This window comes from Muntiacus reevesi, chromosome 3 (genome assembly GCF_963930625.1).
Source record: "Muntiacus reevesi chromosome 3, mMunRee1.1, whole genome shotgun sequence".
NCBI lineage: Eukaryota > Metazoa > Chordata > Mammalia > Artiodactyla > Cervidae > Muntiacus > Muntiacus reevesi.
The window spans coordinates 245335517-245362783 of record NC_089251.1 but is presented as its reverse complement, the minus strand read 5'-3'; the positions used below and the strand labels follow the sequence as shown (position 1 = coordinate 245362783).

Here is a 27267-nt window from a genome sequence, read left to right as displayed (position 1 = left end):
GAAGTGTACAGACAAAGATACAGACACCCAAAATATTCTTAATCCCTTCTTATAGAAAAATACACATTTTTCATAGTATATAAAACAAACAGCAAATGCTCTCCCCTAACTTGTTACTTTTAACATTAGATACCAAAAGTTGAACATGAGTATTTCATGCTATTATACTTGTAAACTTTTTGATTACCATTTCAGGGAGTATAAGAGGATCATCACTGCCATCTTCTGGTTCAATTTTACCAGAAATGCCCCCAACCACAAGTATCTTTTTAAAATAATTTTTCAATATACAATATCAAGTGACTAATACATTTTATGTTGAACTGCAAGCCCTTCTTTTAATAGTTTAGTGAAAAGAAGGTTAAGTTCCTAGTTACATAGGAACCAATCTAAAGAAATATGTACTTAATTAAAAGTCTGTTTTTGGAATAGTCACTTTCACTGAATCCTTAAAACTATGTTTAAATGTTTACACATGCTTCAGTAAAAACAATGGGTTTGCTAATCTAACAAAATGCACCAAGTATAGTATGATGATTTATATCTTAAAGATAGGTACAAAACAGATCAACCTTAGTTTTCAATGCCAAATTCTACTGGAAACCAACAGGAAGATTAGAAGGAAAAGAAACACAGTTAGAATGTTGATTTCCTGAGATACTGTGGTTAATTCTTGCTCAAATTTCAAAAGACCATAAAAATATAATAAACGGTTTCTAATTTTGCAATTAAAATCTCTTGGAAACAATGCTAAAACCCAGATTGCCTTTATATAATTCACATGTGGATAGTACTGTGCTAGGGGCTGCGTGTATAACTCAAAGTAGCTAAACATGACTTGTATCTGAAATAAAAGAACTTCAATGTCCCCTAACTTCTCTTACTTTGCCAACAAAGGTCCATCTAGTCAAACCTACGGTTTTTTCAGTAGTCATGTATGGATGTGAGAGTTGGACAATAAAGAAAGCTGAGCACTGAAGAATTGATGCTTTTGAACTGTGGTGTTGGAGAAGACTCTTGAGAGTCCCTTGGACTGCAAGGAGATCCAACTAGTCAATCCTAAAGGAAATCAATCCTGAATATTCATTGGAAGGACTGATGCTGAAGCAGAAGCTCCAATACTTTGGCCACCTGATATGAAGAACTGCCTCATTGGAAAAGAATCTGACGCTGGGAAAGATTGAAGGTGGGAAGAGAAGGGTCAACACAGGATGAGATGGTTGGATGGCATCAACTCAATGGACATGAGTTTGAGCAAACTCAGGGGGTTTGTGATGGACAAGTAAGCCTGGCATGCTGCAGTCCATGGGGTCACAAAGAGTCGGACACGACTGAGCGACTGAACTGAACTTCTCTAAGGTTAAGTTTTTCCTCATCTTTTTGTCCAACTCTCACTGTGAGGCTTCCCCCAAGTCCCAACTGATATAGTAATAAAGGTAATATCTAACAGTGGTTTGTCTACTGTGCTGTAAGCATAAGCACAAATATGTGTATTGAGTTATAGTGAGGTACTACAATGTTTTCATATTAAAGATTTCCAAAGAAGAAATTTTTAGCTTTTTTAATTATATACTTAACTTTAGGCTTAGGAAAATAATTTTTCTAAGTTTACATAAATGAAAGATTTCAGGAAAACAGAGATATTCCTATCAATCTAATTGTGATAAATTATAAAATTATTTTCCAGTTAATGTTTTTTTCCCCTTTCTGGTGACTTTAATCAATAAGTTCATCATAGTATCTGAACTAGTTAAGACTGTGTTTAAAAAAATGCTATCTCAAATATTTTATGAAAACAGGTTAAACAGCAATTATACATACATAAGTAAATACATTAAACTAGGCAATTCTCAAACTTTCAGAAATAAAAAATAAATCACAGGGGTGATGCAATCAAATTAACACAGATCTTCAGCCAGAAGCAAAATAAATCACAACTTCAAGTTTGTAACTAGACAAAAATCTCTTTCTCAGAACTATTCTTTCAACCAAAAGACAGTTTTCAAACCAGCTGAAAAAGATACTCATTAAGGACTCAAAGTTTTATTTGGCCCACCAAACTCATCTTGCGACATCAATCTATACCACAGAAGGGACAAATCTAGAAAAAGAATATGGCTATCATTGAAAAAGGAAGAATGTAAACAGGAAAAAAGGGAAAGGAAGCATTATTTGGTGACAACCTTATTTTAACCCAGTTAGTCTAGAAAAGTCAAAGAATATAGTAACTGCACAATAAGGCAATGTCACTATACTCCCAGCCTCCAATAAACACCACCCAAAAATGAATAAACGCGTGCACTCAGGAAAGCTTAAAAAAAACAAAACAAAAACTAAATAGCTCATAGCCATTCAAATTTCAGCAAAGACTTAATTCTAGAATTCATTTTCAAAAATGGTTTAAGAGTACAATCAGCTTTAGAAATAACATAAGCTTTATTAATTAGCCTTTGCAAAGTACCTGAAATATGATTTGCATGATTAGAACAGTGATTCAATCAGATTACCTTCACCATACAGTTCTGTATATAGTCTAAAGAAAGGTTTTAAAAAATGGTACAAAATAAAAGATTTATGAGTGAATATGATATGAGTGAATCAGGTGAATGAATTTAAATTTCTTAGAAGTTTAGAGCAGAGATATCTAATCCTTTCTTCAAAAACCAAGGAAGAAATGTGAAGTAAACTGAAGACAAATCTACCCCCATTAACTGCACCGATTATGCAAATAATACTAGAAGGCCGTGACACTGATTTTTGATGACAAAAAGCGCACCAAGAACCAAGAAGGCCTCTTCTACTAGCTTAGAGCTTGGCCTTCCCAGGATATAAAATTAACTCTGTTGCCAACTGGTCTATGAAGAAAACAACTAGAAATTTTAAAACCACAAAGGACTTGGGCATGCACCTAGATTTAGAAACCAGAGTCAACTTTGAGTCAACCACTGAGAACTACACAAAAGTCACAGACATGAACAAGGATGGTGCACAGCCCAATTATTTTTGAAGTAGAAGAAAGTTTCTAGCAAGAAGGGGCTCTTGCCAGGAAGAAGAACCCAGAAAAGGTGGACAGCTAAAGAAAGTAAATGTAGGGAGTGTTGGAAGAGCACAAATGGGAGGAATGAGCTTCTGAGATAACCAAACCATGTGAGGCCTCTTATAGCTCATCTATGATTCTTGGCACTCAAAGGCTGAGTTACACAGTAATGCCCTCTTGTGGCTATAAGTGTTTCTAGACTGGAATATTAACATTTAAATAACTTTAAGTTTTCATACTTTATCTTTTTTGTCTTGAAAGATGATGCTTTAAACTTTAATTTTCTGAAATATCAATATCTTCCTTTCCTATGACCCCTTCTTCTGATAGCATTAAATCCCTCCTCTAATCTCCCCTAAATGTTTCCTTTATTCTCTTTACTGTTTCAGACCAAAGGTAAATTTTGTAAAAGAAATTAATAAAATTTTATAGCATTAAAATACTATAAGAATTGTTAAAATTAAGCTAAACCTGAAAAAATGAGTTGATAACATAGAAATTCTATCTAAAAATCAAAATTACTAGTTATTAGATAAATAAGTGCTAGGGAATGTTGTACATGATGACTAGAGTTAACACTGCTGTATGATACATAGGAAACTTTAAGAAAGCAAATCCTAAGACCTCTCATCATTAGGAGAAATTTTTTTCTTTTTATCTATGAGATGATAGATGTTAACCAAATCTACTGTACATAAATATATATACATATATATGTATATATATATACACATATATATGTATATATATATACACACACATATGCATATTACATATGCACATAAATCAAACCATCATGATGTACACCTTAAACTTATACTGTGATGTATCTGTCAATTATTTCTTGATAAAACTGGAAAAATCAGATTTAAAATATTGGAAGTTACAAAAGAAGGAGATAAATGAAGCTATGCTTATTTTGACTACCAAACTTTGTTTATTCCTAATAAAAAACTGATTATCACAGTATATAAAAGCAATATACTATGCCCTACTGATACATATTCAGGCTACAGAACAACTGACAAAATCGGTTTTCATCTCTTTGTAAGATGGTTAAAACAGTAGTTACACATTCAAAAAGATTCACTTTTTTGGGGGGTGGGGGAAATCAGTGTTTATTAACTTCACATTTGATAAAATATGTCTTGAAAGTTGTGCCTAAAATTAACTTTAAGACTGGCCACTTAAATTTCATTAAAAGAATAATCAAGCCATATTTCTTTTGTGAAATATTCAAATTTCAATTTCCACTATGCATTTTGCTTAAATTTAAACAAGATTTTGTTGTTACTGTTTTTAAAGCAGATGGCTCTTATTGGTCTTACTAGGTGGAAAGACATATGACCTAATAATAATTGAATAATCATTTAAGCATCCAGTCTGCAATGGACACCAGGGATAAAAAATGTAACATGCTATCACTGTTCTTAAGGACCTCTGACAGAAAAACAATCAAATGATCAAATAAATAATCTATCAGCAAAGAGAAGCTAAGAGCAGTCATCTTAGCTGTATCTCTTTAAAAAAACTAATTCTTTTCAGTAGAATTTTTTTTTAAAAAGGGAAAAAGGACATTTTAGCTAAAACTAGACTGATGTTTTTAATAAATCCTTTTGAATATTCTAGTGGTGTTTTCATACTTCTACGACTTAAAAATATTTAATAAATACATCTGTAGTGAAAAGAAAAACAAGTATCCATCTAGGTTATGATACAGAAACTTTTTTTTTTTTTCACGTGAACCTGATATTTATTTAGGTTAATTTCTCTTGTATTTAGGGTTTGTTTATTTATTTATTTATTTCAGAAACTATTTTTATTGCTACTATCCAGAAAGTTTGACAGCCAATGCTTTCGCCTGTATCCTTTATTCTCCAGGCCTAATTTCAAATAAATACTAGAAAGATCTTTAGATATTTGTGAGAGAACAGAAGGTGGAAAACTACACAACTCACTTAATGAGATTACTATAATCATCATAATAAAACCAGACAAAATATAGTAAAAGGAAAAAAACTATAGGACTGACTCTGAGTTATAGATGAATTCCTAAATATTGGTGCTATGTAAGAAAAATATTTTCTCATAACTAAGATGGATTTATTCCAAAATGTAAGCATGCTTATACATTTGAAAACCTAACAATATAAACTATATGAACATATTAAAGGCAATAAAAAGCACATAATCATCTCAAAATATGAGAAGATCCATGAGTTTGTCATACATATTTAGGTGACTTTAAAGAATGTCAAAATTCGTTGTGAATGTGGGCTGGACTTAGTGACTCTCTTCCAACTGACAGAATACGGCAGAAGCCATGTTCTCTGACTTCCAAGGTTAAGTCAAAAAAGGATAGCTTCTTTCCAGCTCTCTTTCTCCTGGGACTGCTGACACACTGCAGCTAGGTGACATGCTGCCAAGGATACTCAAGCAGACAGTTTTATGGAATGGCCCACACAGATAAGAACTCAAGCCTCCCACCAACAACCAAAGCCAACCTGCTGGCCACGTGACTGAGCAAATCACATGGCTGGTAAAGCAAATCCTCAGGCTCCAGTCAAACCTTCAGCTCTGACTGATCTTGACTTCAACCTCATGAGAGATCCTGAGCCAGAACCACCAAGCTAAACCACTACCAAATTCCTGACTGGCAGAAACTGTGAGTGATAATAAACCTTTATTATTTAAAAAAAAATCAAACTGATACAACAACAAAAAACTTGAATAGACTATAACCATTAGAAAAACTGAAATGGTGAATAACTCCTGTTCTCTACTATCCTCTGGGGACAAAAAGCATAATCTGAGATAATGTTACAGTTGAGTTCCACCAAGTGTTTAAGGAACAGATAATATCTATCTTTTACAACTGTTCCACCAAACAGCAAAAGAGAAAGCTCTCCAACTTATTTTAAAACCAGAACCATGGTGGCCACTGAACATGAAGAGCATAAGAAAATTACAGGCAAATTTCATTTATAGGCATACACAGAAAAACCCTAAATAACATAACTAAATGGAGAAAAATCAGGTTGGATCCCTGCCTTCTAAAGGTGAAGGCTAAAATAATAAAGAAAATGTAGAATATATTTGTATTCTCAAAGTAGGAAAGTATATCTTTTAAAAAGACAACCAAAAAAGGGAGGGAGTTGTCGTTTATAAATGGTAGATCTGACCACTATTAAAATAAAAGATTTAAACATATCAAAATGTTCGATCCTTGATCAGGGATCTAAGACCACATGCTCCAGAACAACTAGCCCCGTGCTGCAACTACTTAGCCTATGCACTTTGGAGCCCATGTGGCACAACTAGAGAGACTGCATGCCACAACTACCGAGCCCAAGCACCAAACTAGAGAGTCCACATGCTGCAAGGAAAGATCCCTCATGATGCAAAGATCCCAGGTGCTGCAACTAAGACCCAATGCAACCAAATGAATAATTCTTTTTAATGAAGGATTCTGTTTCAATAAAAGATACTATGATGGAAGCAATCTAAATGTCCTTTGACAGAGGAATGGATAAAGATGTGGTACATATATGCAATGGAATATTATTCAGTCACCAAAAAGCCAAAACAATGACATTTGCAGCAAAATGTATGGACCTAAAGTTGTCATACTGAATGAAGTCAGACGGAGAAAACATATCATATGATATCACTTAAATATGGAATCTAAAAAAAAAAGGTACAAATGAACTTATTTACAGAACAGAAATAGAGTCACAGATGTAGAAAACAAACTTATGGTTACCAGGAGGAAGAAGAAGGGATAAATTAGGAGATTTGGACTGACATATACAGTCCATCCTAAAGAGATCAGTCCTGGGAGTTCATTGGAAGGACTGATGCTGATACTGAAACTCCAATACTTTGGCCACCTCATGCAAAGAGTTGACTCGTTGGAAAAGACCCTGATGCTGGGAGGGATTGGGGGCAGGAGGAGAAGGGGACGACAGAGGATGAGATGGCTGGATGGCATCTCCGACTCGATGGACATGAGTTTGAGTAAACTCCAGGAGTTGGTGATGGACAGGGAGGCCTGGCGTGCTGCGATTCATGGGGTCTCAGAGAATCGGACAAGACTGAGTGACTGAACTGAAATGACTGACTGATACATAATAGTACTGTATAGCACAGGGAACTCTTCTCAACACTTGAACTATATGTGAAAAGAATCTAAAAAAGAGTGAGATATGTATAGACATAACTGATTTACTTTGCTGTACATCTGATACTAACACAACATTTCAAGTCAATGATACTTCAATAAAATTTTTTTTAAATACTGTAGATAATAAACTAGGAGAAGGTATTTTTAAAAAAACTAAAGCAAATAAGTCCTCTCTTAAGTATACAAGGAACTCCTACAGCAAGATAAAGAACCCTAATAGTAAATGGACAAAGAACATGAATATGCAATTCGTAGAAGGGAAAATGTGAAAAGTAGATAAATGAAAAAATGGTCACTCTCACTGTAAACAGATAAATGTATATTAAAACATTTTGACATACTATTTTACACCCATCAAGTAGACAAAAATTAGAAAGTTGGATAATATCAAGTGATGTGGATACAGTGAAACAGTTACTTTCTCACACACTGGTAGCAGAAGGATAAACTTATTCTTCAGAGTGGTAGGTAGGACCTAAAAAATGTAAGCCTACAATAACATACCAAGCCAATTCTTCAGCATACATTCCAGAGAAACTCTTCCACAGTCCTTTCAAGGGAAAAGAATATAATCTTTGCAGTATTGCTTGTGAAAGCAAAGCAAAGAGACAGAAGAAATCACTAGGGAACAGATAAGTAAAATACAGTATATGATAGAATATTATGTATCAGTTAGAAATAAGTAACTAGATTATATGTAACATCATGGGTAAATCTCAAATACAAACTGCTTTGAAAAAAAGGAAAAAGACAAAGTGAAACACAGAGCACAATACCACTTATGCACATAAAACATATCCACACACAGATACATACATAAAAACTGGAAAAATGTCAACACGTGCCAGACTGATCAAAAGGATGCATGTTAAAAACCCAAGAATCAGTACTTAATGCAAGACTGTGAAGGAGAATGAAATTGGAGAGGGGTAATGAAGGAGAAACACACACACAACTAAAGAACATTCAAGAATAGATGATGGAGGTGGGCCATAAATTGAGAAATATGAGCAAGTGAATTTAGTGAAACTGAAGTCCTAAAGAGAATAGAAAAGGAACAAAAAAATCCTATGGGAGTAAACCAAAGCCAAGGCTCAGGAAAAAAAATCACTTAAAGCCTATACAGCAAATAAGCAACCTGGTTTAGGCTCTAGGGTATTTTTTTTTTTTAACAAGATAAAAGTGTTCTGATTAATTTCCTTTTAAAATTGCAATGTGCAACATAAGTTTACCAAATAAAAGACATAAAAATTAAAGTACTTCAACCTTCAAATTTTATCAATAAGAAAAAGACAAATAACCTGAAAGAGCTTCCCTGGTAGCTCAGCTGGTAAAGAAACCACCTGCAATACAGGAGACCCCAGTTTGATTCCTAGGTCAGGAAGATCCCTTGGAGAAGGGATAGGCTAACCACTCCAGTATTCACGGGCTTCCCTGGTGGCTCAGACGATAAAGAATCCACCTGCAATGTGAGAGCCCTGGGTTTGATCCCTGGGTTGGGAAGATTTCCCTGGAGGAAGGCATGGCAACCCACTCCAGTATTCTTGCCTGGAGAATCCCCATGGACAGAGGAGCCTGATGGGTTACAATCTATGAGGTCGCAAAGAGTTGGACACAACTGAGTGACTAAGCACAGCACAAGCTGAAAGAAATAACAATGAAGCCAGACCACGAAAGTAACCAGCTTTTTTCACCTTAAAACTTTCTAGAAATAGTAACTCTAACAAGACAGTTATAATACTTAAAGACTGTTATCTTGCCGTTCACAACAATAGGCATACAGCAGGTACTACCTCTGTTATTTGTCCTCTGGACTAGATGGAATTAGCCCACAAACTAACCCTGAATTTTAGGATGCTAAATGACAAAAGCCACATCAAACTAAAATACTATGTAACAGCACCCAGTTCAGAATTATTTTAAGTAAGCATTTAATATCTATATGTAACAAGATTGTCCTCAGTACTTTTACTATTTCAGCTTTTTGGTCTAGTACTGTTATAAAAATGAAGAGTCCAGAAAAAGAACAAGATTAAGTCAAACTGCTGCCAAAATCAGCTACCAATATTATTTCCCTTATTAGCACTGACAGCAGAAGGTTATAAGCTTCTCCTTCCACTCCTATACCTTTGAACATCAGTACACTTTTAGAATTTTGATTCACTATACCTGTCTTTAACTTATAGAAAGGATTATAGAGTTAAGAAGATCAGGAATCACAATCATCATGGAGCTTAATACAGTATGGCACAGAAAGCTAGTTCAACAAATGTCTGTCGAAATAAGTTACTGATTTAACAAGAAAAGGCAACTGGCTTATGTTAATAAATATAGTCTTGCAGTTCTTCTGAACAAACAAAATAAACAATGTATTAACACATCTGAAAAAGTCAATTCCAAACAAATTATAAGATTAATGCTTTTTATGAGGCACAATAAGAAAGATATACAAAATACATTAAATCAACTCACTCATCTCATGTATATCTGAGCTGAGTAAGATCTATGCCTCTCTTTTATTAACAGATATAATAATCTTATCCTTACCAATGGGGGATTCTGCAGTTAGACCCATGCTTTGAAGCAATGCTTCAGCTTCTCTTCTTTTTTTTTCAAGATCTGATTCTTCTTGCACAGGAGCAACCGCTTCCTTCTTCTGATCCGTCTAAATTTTTTAAGTTAAAACTTAAATTTACATACGGTATGAGACACTTCTATTGGCAAAAATACATATGTTTTAAATAATGTGCTAACACTGTATACATCTGGAGGTGGGCTTAGTTTTGAATACACATTATAGTCACCAAATGAAAATCATTCTCATAGTTTTAGTAAAAATCTCCAAATGATATGTATTAAATTGATTCATTTTTATATGTAATCAAGAAGTTCTCACAAAAAGATTCTGAACAGATACGTTCAAAAAGTACAGTCAATTTCTATTTAATTTATAATATGAAACTGCTATCCATAGTCAAGAATTGTGGAAATCTCACAAATACATAAATATCAAAATGCTATGAAAAAAAAAATAAAGACTATCATTTAAGACATAACAAATTTTAAGTAAATGAACAATTTGATTTGTTGAAAAAGTACAAGTGCCTCAAACTTCTATATGTAGTCTTCACTGTACTTATGCAAATTTATGTAGAGGATGTTTGTCAAAAATTCATCTGGAGAAAGGTTTTATTTTTAGCAACTATTGGTCTTATTTTCATGGTTTGGTTAAATTAAAATTTACTCTTGCATAGCACAAAACTTTTTGTTACTGAAATTTTTACCAACTTTTATTTTAGCCATTTATAGTTTTAGCAAAATCTTCCAGTTATAAACCTCAAAACTCTCAAATCAATATTCTCAACATCTCAAGGGAAATTTAAGCCTTAAAGGGAAAAGTCTTATGTATACACCTCAAAACTCTATTTCAGCTAAGACAACCATTACTCATACAATTATTGGCAGTGAACTTTTTATAGTCATAATATTCTATCATACCATTTTAACTTAAAAGAGTCATCAAAAATTTCATTAAAATAGTCAAAGAAACTATATTATCAAGTAAACACTGTATCAATATATAGCGATTAGACTTACTGTTTAATAGCACTGATTTAATGTTTCTTGTAATGTTTGATAAACTTTAAATTAGATATAAACCACCTAATAGATATTCTGTACAGCCACTTATGGCCATGTTTAGAAAACAAATACCAAATTTGCTCTCAGTTCTGAAGGGTTTAAGACTATAGGTACTAGTTTGGAATGGTTCTGCCAGTCTTACTCATGCTTCTACCAGTTTTTAATCAAATAGCTAACCTAAAGGTCCAACACTCTTACAGTAATGGATCACAAAAAGGTTCAGAATAAACTAGAAAATTCTTTAATTGTAGGCTTTTACAGCATCATAGCAATGCTGCACATAAATTGGACCTTTGGTTTTTCTTTTTCCCTAAGAGATTCCAAGAAGTCTTGGCTATTATTTAGGCCAGTGGTCCCCAACCTTTTTGGCACCAGGGACAAGTTTTGTGGTAGACAATTTTTCCATGGACAGGGAGTGGAGAATGGTTTCGGGATTATTCAAGCGCATTACATTCATTGTGTACTTTATTTCTATTATTATTACATCAGCTCCACCTCAGATCACCAGGCATTAGGTCCTGGAGGTTGGGGGCCCCTGGTTCAGGCTATCACATAGAAAAACTTCATACTAATGTCACATTAGGAACAAACTATCTTAACACTGCCCATTTAAAACACTGAAGATAAAAATATACAAATCTGTCTACACGGTTTTCATTGGGACAAATGTACATTTCAAGACAGGAGCAAGTAAAATATCTCTAGCTCAGGGTCAATGTATATTTGCCATACATAATGAAATGGTGATGCCAAAAATCAGATCTAAGTATCTAGCCCACCTTCATGATAGTATCAAACCCACTACCTGGTAAAAATATTTCAATGACCAATTCATGACAAAGGAGAGACAATCAATTAAATAATCCCTTAACAATTAATAATCTAGTCTATATTTCTCTTTGCTATTATTTATTCTGACAACTAGCAGTTCTGACTGGTAAGATATTCAGATAAGCTCAAAGTCCAAACTAAGCTCTGATTATATCACATTTTATCAGTAATTACAAGGCAGATGCCCCTTACTTTATATAGTAAACATATTCCTAGAAGACTAAGTATGTATATTGAGCTTTTCACCTAGAGTGCTATATGTGCAGTCACAACTGCTGGAATTTTAACTATTCTGAAAGCAATAAAGGTATAAGTACTTAAAATCCAATTATTTTATATTATCTTTTAAAAAATCAAACATACTTCCTTTTTCTTTCTTTCTTCTTCTTTCCTCTTCTTTTCCTCTCTGATTTGAGCCAACCGCTGCTTCTTACGTTCCAACTCTGCCTTTAATTCACTTTTGTCAGACATGTTTGCAACCTTAAGAAGCATACAATCATTTACAATCATCATTAAACTGGTAAAAGGAGTACTCTTTTAAAACTGTCTTTCAAGAAGAGAACTGTCTTGAAAGGCCATGTAGTTCAAGGTCATCAAATGAGAACATGTACACTCTACTTTTAAAATAAAAGAAGCATATATACTACTAAGACCTGAAAATCATTATAAACAGATGTATATAGGAAATATTCACAGTTGAGCATAGTAATTAGCACTCAGTAAACTCTTTAATGTTCACATGTTCAAATTTAACACAATGTCTCTGGCTCTTAAAACAGAGGACAGGGATTGCCATTAAAAGCCAAGCTCTAAGACACAGTAAATCAGCTACCAGTTCTGCATTCACTCCTAGAAATCTAATAAAACAGGCAGTCAGACAGAAAATTCCTATAAATTCTAAAACTATCATGCAATAGTAATACTATGGAGAAGCAAAACACAAATATAACTATCAACTGTACTTAAAGGTAGAGCTTCCCTGGTGGCTCAGGCGGTAACGAATGCCTGCAATGCAGGAGACCAGGATTCTACCCCTTTGGAAAAGGAAATGGCAACCTACTCCAGTATTTTTGCCTGGAGAATCCCATGGACAGAGAAGCCTGGCGGGCTATACAACACACAACATACAACACACACACTTTAAGTATGTTGGGGTCGCAAAGAGTAGGATATGACTGAGCGACTCTAACACACTTTGAGTCAAAGCCCAACAACAAAGTCTGATTGAATAATTGCATACAGCTGACAGGACCACTCAACCTGCGAGAGGCCGGAGCCTCCAGGCCTGACACATTCACTTTCTTAAAACTCCAAGAAAAAGAAAGTCTCAGGAATTTTGCGCTACAATCTCCGCGTCTAGGTACTTTCTAACACACACCGGGTGAGCAAGGCGAAAAGGAGTCACTTCTCCCCTGGGTATAGACCAAGAGGGCGCGGTTCACCTAGGGCCTCTTGGGGAGGTGGCCTCCAACGAGCCTCAAGGCTTCTCGGGGCCCCTCCGAAGGGTCCAGAGAGAAGGGAGTGGGTTCGTCGAGGCCCCAGCCTTCCTGACCCACCCCGCCTCTCCTTCCCAAGGCCGGGCCGGGCTGGGCGGCACTGTCAGCAGGCCAAGCCGCCCTTAGGGCCGCGACGCGAGACACAGCAGATAGAAGGGGACGGACGGGCAGTCCACCCACCTGTTCGGTGGCGGGATGGGGAAGAGTCCGCCTGCCAGCAACTTCCCGGTAACGTCCCTCTCCTTCGCCCGCAACAGCAACAGCCGCCGCCACTAGCTCCGCGGCTTGCCTCAGCACACAAAGAGGGATGGGCGGCGGCTGCTACGGCGAGAGCTTAGAGACAAACGGCTTCGCCCCAGCCGAGTCGCTCACAGACAGCAAGGCAAGGCCCCAGCGGCGGGAAGAAGTAGCCTCCCTACCACTTACCTGAGTAAAGCAGTAGCCAAGAGATGAGACAAAGACTCCACCCAAGGACCCGAAGTGTTTCCCCTTTGCCGAAACTCGAAGACTAAGCCTAATAGCCTGCGGCTGGCTAAGCAAACACCGCCCTCGCCGGATTGGCTCCAAAGAGAACTACAAGCCCCAGCTGTGAGGGAAATCGGCACTCGGCGAGCAAGGCACTCTGGGGGTTGTGGACAACGGTAGTCGCAAAGCATGCTGGGACGTGTAGTGTTTCCTAGTCTTTCGCCTTCCCTCTTTGAGGCCTTCCTTCAAGATTTCAGAGACAAGCTTCCCGCTGTTCTCTTTAATGTAGTCTCCTCGGTTGGTCACTGGTCACAATGTTGTATGTGTTATATCTTAAGATATTTGATTCCACATTGGCCTAATTTTAAAAAGTGGTGAACCTATGTATTACACTGCACATTTGGTGAACATTTCTAAAATATTTATACCAGTATTAGAAAAAAACGCCTTGTAGAGGTTTAAGCAAAATCTATAATACAAAACCTAAATTTTGAAAATGTAGTGTAACCTCACTGTCAAAAAATGTGAGAAACTGTCTTTAATTATAAAAAGATTTGTAAGTCTTTACTCAGTTTTCACCAGCGTTCATGGTTGTAAACTTGATTAGCTGGATTATTGCAGTTATGAAAATTAACAATAAAACCTCTGATTGCTATATTTCCTCTTAAATTTCTTCATGTACACATGGAATATCTATTTGAGCCTGCAAATAAAATGATTACTGTTGCAATCAATGAATCAATAAGAATATGATGTACTCGTATCCATCCGGGGACCTAGAAATATTAGGAACAGGTCAAGAAGAGAAAATTTGTGTACTAGAAGGTAGTACATGAAGGAACTATCCAGGATGCAATATGGAGAGACAAAAAAATAATAGGTAAGAAAGATTTAGAAACACGGAGGGTAGGAGGAGTAGGTCTAACAAACATCATGAAATTTTAGATGAGAAGGGGAGAGAGAGTAGAGTAGAGGCAATTTCAGATGAAAATACAGTTTTCCATAACTAGTGAAAATCACCAATTCACAGATTCAAGAATTCTGGTTAGTTGCAAACAGGATAAATGAAAAGAAATCCAGAATTTGATACAGCTGAATGTAACTGTAAAAAATAAAAAAAAAAATCAATCCTGGAAATAACAAAAATTTCCATTAACTGATAAATGGATAAAATTGTAATAGATTCATACTGTGGGATACTATTCAGCAAACCAAGAGGAATGAACTACTCATACACGCAATGGCATGAATGAATCTTGAAAACATCATGCAAAGTGAAAGAAGCCAGACATAAATGGCTATGTACTGATCTCATATTTATGAAACCCTAGACAAGGCAGAATCCTAAGCAATGAAAAAAAGCAAGCCAGGGGTTGCCTGCATTGGGCTGGAGAAAGTAACTAACTGTCAAGGAGGCAAAAGGAAACTTCTGGAGTCATGGAAGTATTCTGTTACTGTGGCTTAGTAGTATGTTTTGCAATCAGGAAGTGTGAGACCTCCAACTCTGTTCTTTTTTGAGATTCTTTTAGCTGTTTGGAGTCCCTTTAAGTTCCATATGAATTTTAGGATGGTTATCTTTATTCCTGCAAAAAAAAAAAAAAAAAAAAAAAGCTGAACGGATTTGGGGGATGGATTGTATTGAATCTGTATATTACTTTAGGGAATACTACTGCCATTCTTTCATTTTAAAACCTTTAATCATTAAGAAAAAGAGGGAGGGGGCTCAAAATAATACAACTAGAAACAAAAAAGGAGGAGTTACACTGGATACCACAGAAATTCAAAGGATCTATTACAAGCAACTGTATGCCAATAAAATGGACAACCTAGAAGAAATGGACAAATTATTAGAAAGGTCCATCCTTTCAAGAATGAATCAGGAAGAAATAGAAAATATGAATAGACCAATCACAAATACTGAAATTGAAATTATAATTTAAAAACTTCCAACAAGCAAAAATCTAAGATGAGATGGCTTCATAGGTTAATTCTCTCAAACATTTAGTGGAGAGTTAACACCTAACCTTCTGAAACTCTTCCCAAAAAATCCAGAGGAAGGAACATTCCCAAACTCACTCTATGAAGCCACTATCACCCTGATACTAAAACCATACAAAGATATCACCAGAAAGAAAAAAAAAAGAAAGAAAGTAATTTATAGGACGATATCACTGACAAACATGGATGTAAACATTCTCAACAAAATACCAGCAAGCAGAATCCAGCAATATATTAAAAGGATCATACACCACAATCAAGCAGGATTTATCCCAGGGGTGAAAGAATTTTTCAATATCCATGAATCAACCAGTGTAATACACCACATCAACAAGCTGAAGAATGAAAACCATATGATCATCACAGTAGATGCAGAAAAAAACTTCTGACAAAATTCAGCACTCATTTAGAATAAGAACTCTCCAGAGAGTTCTTATACTGCTGTCTTAGTATCTTCCAATCTGTGACCTTTCAAAGTCTTCTGTGACCCTGGAATATGTTTCCATTGACTTAGTGCTTCTTTAATTTCTTTCAATAAATTTTTCTTTTTTCTTTTTTTTTTTTTTTCAGTTTCATTGGTTTTGGTTTTTAATATACGGGTTTTGGCTTCCTTGGTTAAATTTTATTTAAAAATGGAATTCTTTTTTATGCTCTTGTAAATATATTGAATTTTTAATTTTGTTTTTGGGTTGTTCATTGCTAGAGTATAAAATACAGCTGAGCTTTGTGTGTTCATCTTGCATCCTAAAACTTTGCTGGATTCATTTATTTGCTCTAACAACTTTTTTTTTGTAGATTCTTTAGGATTTTCTGTTCACTATGAGGTTATGTCCCCTGTGAATAGAGATAGTTTTACTTCTTCCCAATTTACACATATTTTATTTATTTTTCTTGCCTAATTTCATTAGCTAGAATTTCTGGTATAGTGTTGAACAAAGTGATGAGAAAGAGCACACTTGCCTTGTTCCCTAAGGGGAAAAACTTACAGCCTTGAAATTACTTCTTTTTTTTAAAAGGTCAGAATATCTCCTCCTTTCACTGGCAGAGTAACCAAGATTATTTCATGAAGACCGCGGGAAACCCCTCAGCTGTTATTTGGCCCTATTCACCCAGGCAACTATGTCAGCTCTGGACTGGAGGAACTGATGACTCCAGTTTTCAGGCACTGAGCTGAAAGAGGTGTGGGAAATACCTAGATATAGTTTGAAATTTCCATCCACTTAATAGGGAATAGAGGCTGTGTGAAACCCTTTAATTAGTTTCTATCTCCTAGTGTCCTGAAATTTCTATCTCAATGTGATTAAAGAATCACTGGCCAAACAGGGATGCATATCTGTTTTTCAGATTCTAAAATCTGATTAAGTAAGTAAAGGTATATATAGCCTTAGAATGAAGTACCATAAAACTTTGAGATTAGTGTGGTAGTTTTCTATATGCTGATGGCAAATAACCTTCATTATAATTTTCAATTGAAAAAAGTAAGGTACAACCCATGGCTGATTCATGTCAATGTATGGCAAAAGCCACCACAACATTATAAAGTAATTAGCCTCCAATTAAAATAAATAAATTAATTTAAAAATAAAAAAAGTAAGGTACAGACTCTCCAGAATGAAAACCACAATCACAGAAAGCTAACCAAAATGATCACATGGATCACAGACTTGTGTAACTCAATGAACCTATGAGCCATGCTGTACAGGAGCACCCAAGGTGTGCGGGTCATGGTGGAGAGTTCTGACAAAACGTGGTCTACCGGTGAAGGAAAAGGCAAACCACTTCAGTATTCTTGCCTTGAGAACCCCATGAACTGTATGAAAAGGCAAAAAGATATCATACCAGAAGATGAGACCCTTAGGTTGGTAGGTATCCAATATGTTACCGGGGAAGAGTAGAGAAATATCTCTAAAAAGAATGAAGAAGTTGGACCAAAACAGAAATCACACCCAGTTGTGGATGTGTCTGTTGGTGATAGTAAAGCCCAGTACTGTAAGAACAATGTTGCATAGGAACCTGGAATGTTAGATCCATGAATCAAGGTAAATTGGATGTGGCCAAGCAAGAGATGGCAAGAGTGGAACCAGTGAACTAAAATGGACAGGAATGGGTGGATTTAATTCGGATGACAGTTATATCTACTACTGTGGGCAAGAATCCCTTAGAAGAAATGGAGTAGCCCTCATAGTCAACAAAAGTGTCTGAAATGCAGTGCATGGGTGCAATCTCAAAAATGACAAAATTACCTTGGTTTGTTTCCAAGGCAAACCATTCAGCATCAGAGTAATCCAAGTCTATGCCCCAAACACTAATGCCAAAAAAGCTCAAGTTGAATGGTTCCATGAAGACATACAAGAACTTCTAGAACTAACACCAAAAAAGAAATGTCCTTTTCGTCATAGGGGATTAGAATACAAAAGTAGGATGTCAAGAGATCCCTGGAATAACAGTCAAGTTTGGCCTTAGAATACAAAATGAAGCAAGGCAAAGGCTAACAAAGTTTTGCCAAGAGAATGTACTGGTCATAGCAACAACCTCTTCCAACAAGACAAGAGATGTCTCTACACGAGGACATCACCAGTTGGTCAATACCAAAATCAGATTGATTATATTCTTTGCATCCAAAGATGGAACAGCTCTATACACCAGCAAAAACAAGACCTGGAGTTGACTGTGGCTCAGATCATGAGCTCCTTTTTGCAAAATTCAGACTTACATTGAAGAAAGTGGGGGAAAGCACTAGGCCATTCAGGTACAACCTAAATCAAGTCTCTTATGATTATACAGTGGAGGTGATTAATAGATTCAAGGGATTAGATCTGGTAGACAGAGTGCCTAAAGAACTATGGACAGGGGTTTGTAACATTGTTCAGGAGGTGGTGACCAAAACCATCCCAAAGAAAAAGAGATGCAGAAAGGCAAAATGGTTGTCTGAGGAGGCCTTACAAATAGCTGAGAAAAGAAGAGAAGTTAAAGGCAAAGGAAAAGGAAAGATATACCCATTTGAATGCCAAGTTCCAAAGAATAACCAGGAGAGATAAGAAAGCCTTCCTCAGTGATCAACGCAAAGAAATAGAGAGAAACAATAGAATGGGAAAGACTAGAGATCTCTTCAAGAAAATTAGAGATACCAAGGGAACATTTCATCCAAAGAGGGGCACAATAAAGGACAGAAACAACAAGGACTAACAAAAGCAGAAGATATTAATTAGAGGTGGTAAGAATACACAAAAGAACTATACAAAAAATGTCTTAATAACCTGGGTAACCATGATGTAACATGATGTTCACTCACCTAGAGCCAGAAATCCTGGAGTGTGAAGTCAAGTGGGCCTTAGGAAACATTACCATGAACAAAACTAGTGGAGGCGACAGAATTCCAACTGAGCTATTTAAAATCCTAAAAGATGATGCCGTTAAAATGCATTCAATATGTCAGCAAATTTGGAAAACTCAGCAATAGCCACAGCCTGGAAAAGGTCAGTTTTCATTCCAAGCCCAAAGAAAGGCAATACAAAAGAATGTTCAAACTACTGCACAATTGCATGCATTTAACATGGTATCAAGATAATGCTCAAAATCTTTCAAGCTAGGTTTCAACAGTACATGAACTAAGAATTTCACATTCTTGAGTTGAGTACAGTCTGGACTTAGAAAATGTAGAGGAATCAGAGACCAAATTGCCAGCATCTGTTGGATCATACAAAAAGCAAGGGAATTCCAGAAAAACATCTACTTCTCCTTCATTGACTATACTAAAGACTTTGACTGTGTGGATCACAACAAACTGTGGAAAATTCTTAAGGAGATAGGAATACCTGACCACCTTAGCTGTCTCCAGAGAAACCTATCTACACATCAGAAAGCAACAGTTAGAACTGGACATAGAACAACGAACTGGTTCAAAATTGGGAAAGGAATATGTCAAGTCTATATATCGTCATCCTTCTTGTTTAACTTATATGCAGAGTACATCATGCAAAATGCGGAGCTGGATGAACCACAAACTGTAATTCAGATTGCCAGGAGAAATATCAACAACTTCAGATATGCAGATGATACCACTCTAATGGCAGAAAGCAAAGAGGAACTAAAGAGCCTCTTGATGATGGTGAAAGAAGAGAGTGAAAAAGTTAGCTTGAAACTCAAAATTCAAAAAAGTTAACATCATGGTATCTGGTCTCATCGCTTCACTGCAAATCGATGGGGAAAAAGTGGGAACAGTGGCAGATTTTATATTCTTGGTCTCCAAAAATCACTGGAGACTCTGACTGTAGCCACAAAATTAAAAGATGCTTGCTCCTTGGAAGAAAAGCTATGACAAACCTAGACAGCATATTAAAAATCAGAGAGATCACTTTGCCAACAAAGGTGTGTAGAGTCAAAGCTATGGTTTTTCTAGTGGTCATGTATGGATATGAGAGTTGGATCATAAAGAAGGCTGAGTGCTGAAGAATCGATGCTTTTGAATTGTGGTGTTGGAGAAGACTCTTGAGAGTTCTTTGGACTGCAAGGAGATCAAACCAGTCAATTCTAAAGGAAATCAACCCTGAATATACTTTGGAAAGACTGATGCTGAAGCTGAAGCTCCAATATTTTGGCCACCTGATACGAAAAACTGACTCATTGGAAGAGACCCCGGTGCTGGGAAAGATTGAGGGCGGGAGGAGAAGGGGATAACAGAGGATGAGATGGTTGGATAGTATCACTAATCCAATGGACAGGAGTTTGAGCAAACTCCGGGATATGGTGAGGACAGGGAAGCCTGGCTTGCTGCAGTCCATGGGTCCTCAAAGAGTCAGACATTACTTAGGGACTGAACAACAAGAAGTACAGAATAATTTGCGTAGAACGAATCCATTTTTATAAAAAAGAAACATCCGTGTGTGTGCTATTTTTGCAAGGATACACAAGAAGTGAGTAATAATGAATGTCTAGAGAAGAGGGTTAGGTATCTAGGGTAAAATGAAGACTTTGTTCTGTGGCCCATTTGAATTTTTTAAAAAAAGTAACATGAGAGCAACCCCCCCCCCAAAAAAAAACCACCCAAGTTTTTATTTCATTTCATTTTTAACACTTAAAAAAACATTACAGTGTTGATTAAAAAGATTTTAATGTCTGAGAAAAGATCAATACTTCAGATATTATTTAGTTCAAACCACCATGCCATTCCTGATTCTTAAATTGGCAGGACTGAGGAGGAATCACACAAGCATTAGTACTGAAGGAGTTTTTTATTTTAGGGGGAGAGCTGAGAAGCTTGCATTTTAAAACTTCCTAGAATAGTTTGTAAGAGAATGTAAAATAGATAAAAATTGCATTTGTTGAACACATTCATATCTAGAGTTACACTTGAACTCAATATGCCAACATACAGAAAATTTTAGAAAAGTAACATATTGAACATACTTTCAGGATTTCATTTATATGAACATTTAAAGCAAGAAAAACTAATCTTATGATGTTAAGTCACAATACCAGCTATGAGTATGGGAATATTGCCTTGAAGAGGAAATGGTGAGGTTTGTGGGGTGCTGGTAATGTTCCATATTGTGGTGTGGGAGGATTACACAAATTTACATGTGAAAAATTCATTGTATAATTATGCATTGCAAAATTGTATGAATTTTATGGATTTATATAATCTGAAAAGAAATTCTACCTTAAGTAGGGTCCTCTTTACTGATGATAGATTATATTCAATAGAGACGCGAAAAACAGAGTGGCATATTAAACTGTTGCACTTAAACTTACAAACCATCAGAAAGACGTAACAACCAAATCAGAAGAGGAAGGAATTTGAAAGGGTTAAAAATGTGTCTCCCAGTGATCCAGGCATCATTAAATATTCAGGGAACTCCAGTCTTCCCCAGGTAGTCGACTATTGTGTTTATAACCTTGTGGTATGCACCTTCATCATACAAAGTTTATGAAATGATGTTGTAAAAAAGAAAGAGCCACATTAGTGATATACAAAACTTTCTGACAATTATACTTTTAGTATTTTTCTGTAAATGTCACTTGCTTGATTATAACTCTGCTAAAATGAAATATAATGAAATTTAATATGTACATTCCTGTGAGCTTTTTAGCAGGCTAAAACATATTTCCTGGGATCTTCTCATAAATATTGCATCTCTTTTATTTTTTCCTCATGTTATTCATAGATCCCATAAAATTTCACTTTGGTTGTGTTCCTAATGTTTCCACCATCCTGCCTTTGTGCTTTGAGACTGCTCATCTTTTTTTTTTTTTTTTTTGAGACTGTTCAACTTTTCATGTTAACTATTCCTTCCAAGTCACTTGAGTTTTTAATATTTCTAAATATTTCCACTTCACCTTCAGGAAATGTATCCGACCTTGTCTTTCAGAAATATTGCACAACTAACTATTTTCTTCCAACTTTGAGATCTATCTTAACTTTCCCATTTCCTCTCATGCCTAAGGGAAGCTCTTTAAGAAACTAACTCTCCGTCAGGGAAGTGTTTTTGAGCTGACCAGCAAATCTCTCCTCATAATTTAACAGCATTACTTTTCTATTATCCTTATTATTGTTCTAGTGTGTATTTTTCCCTTTGGCGTGTTCGCTGCATTGTTAACTTAATATAGGTTTTTTTTTTTCCCCCCATTATTTCCTCTACTTGTCTTGATGCACATATTTTCTCTCTTAGTGTCAAAATAAGGTGATGGTGAATTATGAGTCCCTTCTGAGCTGAGGACACTTTTGTAATCTGGTAACCTTTGGCAGGAAGTACATATCCTAGTGAATGATGGAGCTCTTAAGACTGATTCACTGTAGAGCATTACAGAAAATAGGCTGAGGGTTCAAAAATTCAAGGCAAGCTTCTTCTCCTCAGCGTGGTGTATATACTGTGCTCTCACTTTTCTACCCCCTATTATGTGGTTAAGAGAGAGGAGATAATGACAGCTTCTTAAAGTTACCTATAATGCACTCAAAACTCTGTTAGGTGTAATGGTTTTAAAAGGTAGAATGAAAACACAGCTAGGAGATCAACACAAAAGGAATCATTTTCTGATAGAGACAGCAAGACTTGTGTGCCTCTTGATACACACCTGGAACTTCCATTAACTGTAACGGGAATTATGAGTGCCCCATTAAAGGAGTGTATACCCCCATCCCAAACGTGGTAAAGAGAAACCTTTCTCCCCGAGAACTTCTATTGATCCAGTTTCTTGTGGTAGAACCAAATCTTGTATCACTACATATTCAATATGTTGTCTTTCTAATGTAGGGGTGGATAACAACAATCACTAATTGTCCGTTGACTCAGTGGACCTGAGTTTGAGCAAACTCAGGGAGATGGTGAAGGACAGGGAAGCCTGGCGTGCTGCAGTTCATGGGGTTGCAAAGGGTCAGACATGACTTAGTGACTGAACAACAACAAAATAGTTAAACAACCATCAACCCTATGTAAAGCCCAAACCAGACCCAGACTGACTAATTTTCAGGTTAGAAGCATTGATCTGTAATATCCCTCTTTGAATAAACATTTATTCAACATTTGACCTTACTGGCTTTAGGCAAATTTCAGGGTGGTTAACACAGAAATGAGCTTCGCATTATACAGAACTGTTAATTAACAACATGTACAGATTTGTATAATGGGAAAAGAACTTTGGGTTCCTCAGTGATCTTTCTAGCTTTACATGAATATAGAAATCTTGGTCACTGACAGGCACTGAGCTTTATATGTATATATCTCTCACTATCTCCCAAGATCCCAAACCATGCATCCAACTCCCCACTGGATATATCCCGGAGATCTACAGGTACGTCAAATTGAGCACGTCTGAAACTGACCAGTCATCTTTCCCAGCAAGACTGCTCCTCCTCGTTCACCATCTCACTGGATGGAAACCACAATTCCTTCAGTCATTCCAGCCACAATCCTACAAAACCATCCTTTCACCTCACACATCTATCACTGTGGATTCCATTCCCTAAATATTTTCTGGAGGCAGCAGAAAGACATCTGTGGTGCTGAGTGGGGCAGGCTGCGGCAAGCGAGACTCTAGCTAGCATCAGATCCAGGCAGATGATCCTCACACTGCCCAGGAAATGTGGCAGCAGGAAATAAGAATCCAGACACAGTGACCAACAGGGTTAAGGTTCAACCTCAACAGCCCTGGGCTCAGAGAACTAATAGAGTGGAGAGAGAAGCCAGGGGTGGAGATGCAAAATAGGGGTTCCCAGGGTTGGGATGGTAGGCAGGGACTGGGTCACACGTGGCCTGAAAAAAGAGTCAGTTGCTAGAAGACACAAGGTGAGAACTGAATCAGCATTATGGGTGACCTCAGGCAGAGCCACGGGAGGAGGCAGTGGCACCCCACTGCAGTACTCTTGCCTGGAAAATCCCATGGACGGAAGAGCCTGGTAGGCTGCAGTCCATGGGGTCACTAAGAGTCGGACATGACTGAGCGACTTCACTTTCACTTTTCACTTTCATGCATTGGAGAAGGAAATGACAACCCACTCCAGTGTTCTTGCCTGGAGAATCCCAGGGATGGCAGAGCCTGGCGGGCTGCCGTCTATGGGGTCGCACAGGGTCAGACACGACTGAAACGACTTAGCAGCAGCAGCAGCAGGCAGAGCCACAGAGCAGTAGATCCCATGGTCCTTTTGTTTCCCTGGTCTTGAAGCCAGTTAACCTCAGAGAAGCTGAAATGGGAATAAGGGAGCAGGTGGAGTTAGATCAGCTTTTGGCTTCTAGGACTTTGGGGCCAGTGGTCATCACATCAACTGTCACTGGATGCTTTTTATAACTCTCTCACTAACAACTCCCTCATTGTTTTAACTTACTGCCTAAGAAGCTTTTCTCTGAACAATTGTACAATATCAAAGGAACAGTATTTGTGCCATTGATTTCACTGTTCTCAAGTGTATTCCAGACTATCAAGTTACCAAAGTAAAGACAGTAAGTTGCAGGGGATCAGGCCTCCATCTGGCTTGGCGCCAGTGCTTGAGCACTGTGCCTAGCCCATGGTGAAGGCTCAAGAAATAGTCTTTGAATTTTGAATGAATTACAATGATAATTTAGTGGTATTTATCATATTTATTATTTATTTAGTGGTATTTGGGCCTTACAGATTTACAATTCTAATAGTTCAAGACACAAAATCCTTTGTTATAAAGGCAAGTGAAAAAATAAGAATATAAGTGTAAATAGAGTAAGGTATCAATCACTTATAAACAATTACGCAGGGCAAAAACTAGAGGGAAACTCACCAAAATGTTAAGAGTGAATGCTGTGTGGACAAGAGGGCCCAGAAGAGGAGTTGGTAAAGGAGAGTTGGATGATCCTAGAGGGAAAAGTTTTCATTGACTGGGTGGAGATATAAAACCACTCAGGGAGAACCAAACTTTCTCAGAAAGCATGACATCCTCTACGCAAAGGACAAAAGGAGTGTGACATCAAAGAATATCACATCGTTAGCAGTTTTTAGACAGTTAAGGCTGAGAAAGTCCAGTCCCTCAGAAATAACTTGATGCTGAAACAGTTTTTGTCAAATCGTGTCCCACAGAACCCAGAATTCAATATGTAATAATATTTAGGAAAACTGTAAGTCTGATTCAAATTTCTTCAATGTTTACAGCACTAAGATAGCAACTATCATCCATTCACCCTAGTTTCAAGTGTATGTTTTTATCCAAAGTGTGCTCTTTGATTAACTTTATTAGTAAATGTTAAGTGTTATAAAGCTGACTGCATAAAACAAATCTGTGCTGATAAAGTGTTAGTCACTCAGTTGTGTCCAACTCTGCGATCCCATGGACTGTAGCCCACCAGGCTCTGTCCAAGCAGGCAAAAATTTTGGAGACAAGAGTACTGGAGTGAGTTGCTATTTCCTTCTCCAATGCTGATAAAACATTGGTCTTATCTATTTTCCATATTGGGCTTTGAGTTTTATTAGAAAATTTTATTGGGGGATAAAAAGGTTCTACTTCTTAAAAACAAAAGTGAAAACTACTGCCTTCAGTTTCCACAGTCCCAATCTTGAAGCTGCCCACTGTGCAAAATGGAGAAAGCTGAGTCAGGGCCCACATTACAAATGCTAGGGAGTTTTATCTTGATGGCAACAGAATCACTGATGCATTTGTAAGCAGAGGGGTTACATGTTCTAATTTTAAGACATATTTTTAGTAGCTGTTTGAAGATGGACAGGTGGGCAAACCAAGAACAGAGGCAGGGAGATCAGTTAGTAATTTAAGTGAGAAAGGATGAGATTAAAGAGGACAATGGGAGCGCTGAGAATAGAGTTGAGAAATATTTATAAGATAGAAACAGTAAGATTCCAGGGCATAGCACACATGAGGACTCTGAGCAGTATTATAATCTGGTTCATTTAATGAGTTTAGGAGCAAAGTGATAGTCTATAAACACAATTTGAATATAAAAGCAATCAAATGTAGAAATTTATGTACTAATTTACTTTTATTGAGCAAAAAGCATAGTCAGTAGACTAAGAGATGACACATTCAAATTAGAATAACTCAAGGAGAGTGCATTTACCAAAGGGACCATAATTTCCCCAGATATGAGGAGTTAGGGAAGAACCTAACTAGTCCTGAAAATTCATTGAAATCAGTCCTGAATATTCATTGGAAAGACTGATGCTGAAGCTGAAACTCTAATACTTTGGCCATCTGATGTGAAGAACTGACTCATTAGAAAGGAATCTGATGCTGGGAAAGATTGAAGGCAGGAGGAGAAGGGAATGACAGAGGATGAAATGGTTGGATGGCATCGCTGATCTGATGGACATAAGTTTGAGCAAGCTCCAGGTGTTGGTGATGGACAGAGAAACCTGGTGTGCTTCAGTCCATGGGGTTGCAAAGAGTCGGACACGACTGAGCGACTGAACTGAACTGAGGGAAGAATGATGAATGATACTCAGGAACCAGTGTGGAACTCAAAGCTGTAGATCTGTCACCAGTCCTGAAGCTTGAAAGATGAGAGGAAGGACAATAATGGAATTCCGAGAGGAGAGAAGATTCTAGGGTGTGAATTGACTTGAGAGGAGCGGTGACCTTCTAGCCAGGAACCCAGGCAGCTAAGTGTATCTTATAGGGAAGCCACTGGGGAATATGTGTCCTGATGCCACTCTCACTATAATCTTCCTGGGGCTGTCTGTTAGCCAAACCCACTGAAGCCAGAGAGCACAGGAGGTGATCCTCCTGAAGCAGAAAGAGAGGTGGAGAAGGATAAAGCAGGGTGGAGGGGTAAAGTACCATAGGGAGAGTATTGGATGACCTGTTAAAGCTGTTTTATTTCAAATAATAGAATAAACACATGTTTCTGATAAACATCTTTGCATACTAAATTTTGGATTTCAGCTAATTATAACTACTGACTTCATCTCAGGGTAGGAACATGTCATAAAACACTCAACAGAGATTAGAACAGTGCCTACAAGGAGTGTGTGTGTGTGTTTTCACTAGTCAAGGGCAATATTTTCCAGGAATGAGAAAAATGCGTATTTTGTCACTTATATAAGAAACTGCATGTGGAAATGAGTTAACTGGTACCATATTTTTAATTAATTCTAGTAATAGAATCTTGTTGGGCAACATCTCAACCTTTATTTTGAACTTATTG

The 27267-nt window shown here is 36.9% G+C and overlaps 1 protein-coding gene across 3 annotated transcripts in view; it reads right to left on the bottom strand.

Moving 5' to 3' along the window:
• Positions 1 to 13770, bottom strand: part of DYNC1I2 (dynein cytoplasmic 1 intermediate chain 2) — a 55988-nt gene extending 42218 nt beyond the window's left edge. For 2 of the 3 annotated variants that reach the window (XM_065931758.1, XM_065931756.1), the window contains exons 1-3: positions 13370 to 13523; positions 12057 to 12173; positions 9768 to 9885 (exon numbers count right to left, since the gene is read on the bottom strand). In XM_065931758.1, coding sequence (XP_065787830.1) covers positions 9768 to 9885; positions 12057 to 12164 — 226 coding nt within the window. In that variant the 5' untranslated portion in view covers positions 12165 to 12173; positions 13370 to 13523. Of the gene's footprint in view, positions 1 to 9767; positions 9886 to 12056; positions 12174 to 13369; positions 13524 to 13615 lie in introns of those variants that run through there. The other variant, XM_065931757.1, reaches the window with a different exon arrangement.
• Positions 13771 to 27267: the final 13497 nt, after the last annotated feature.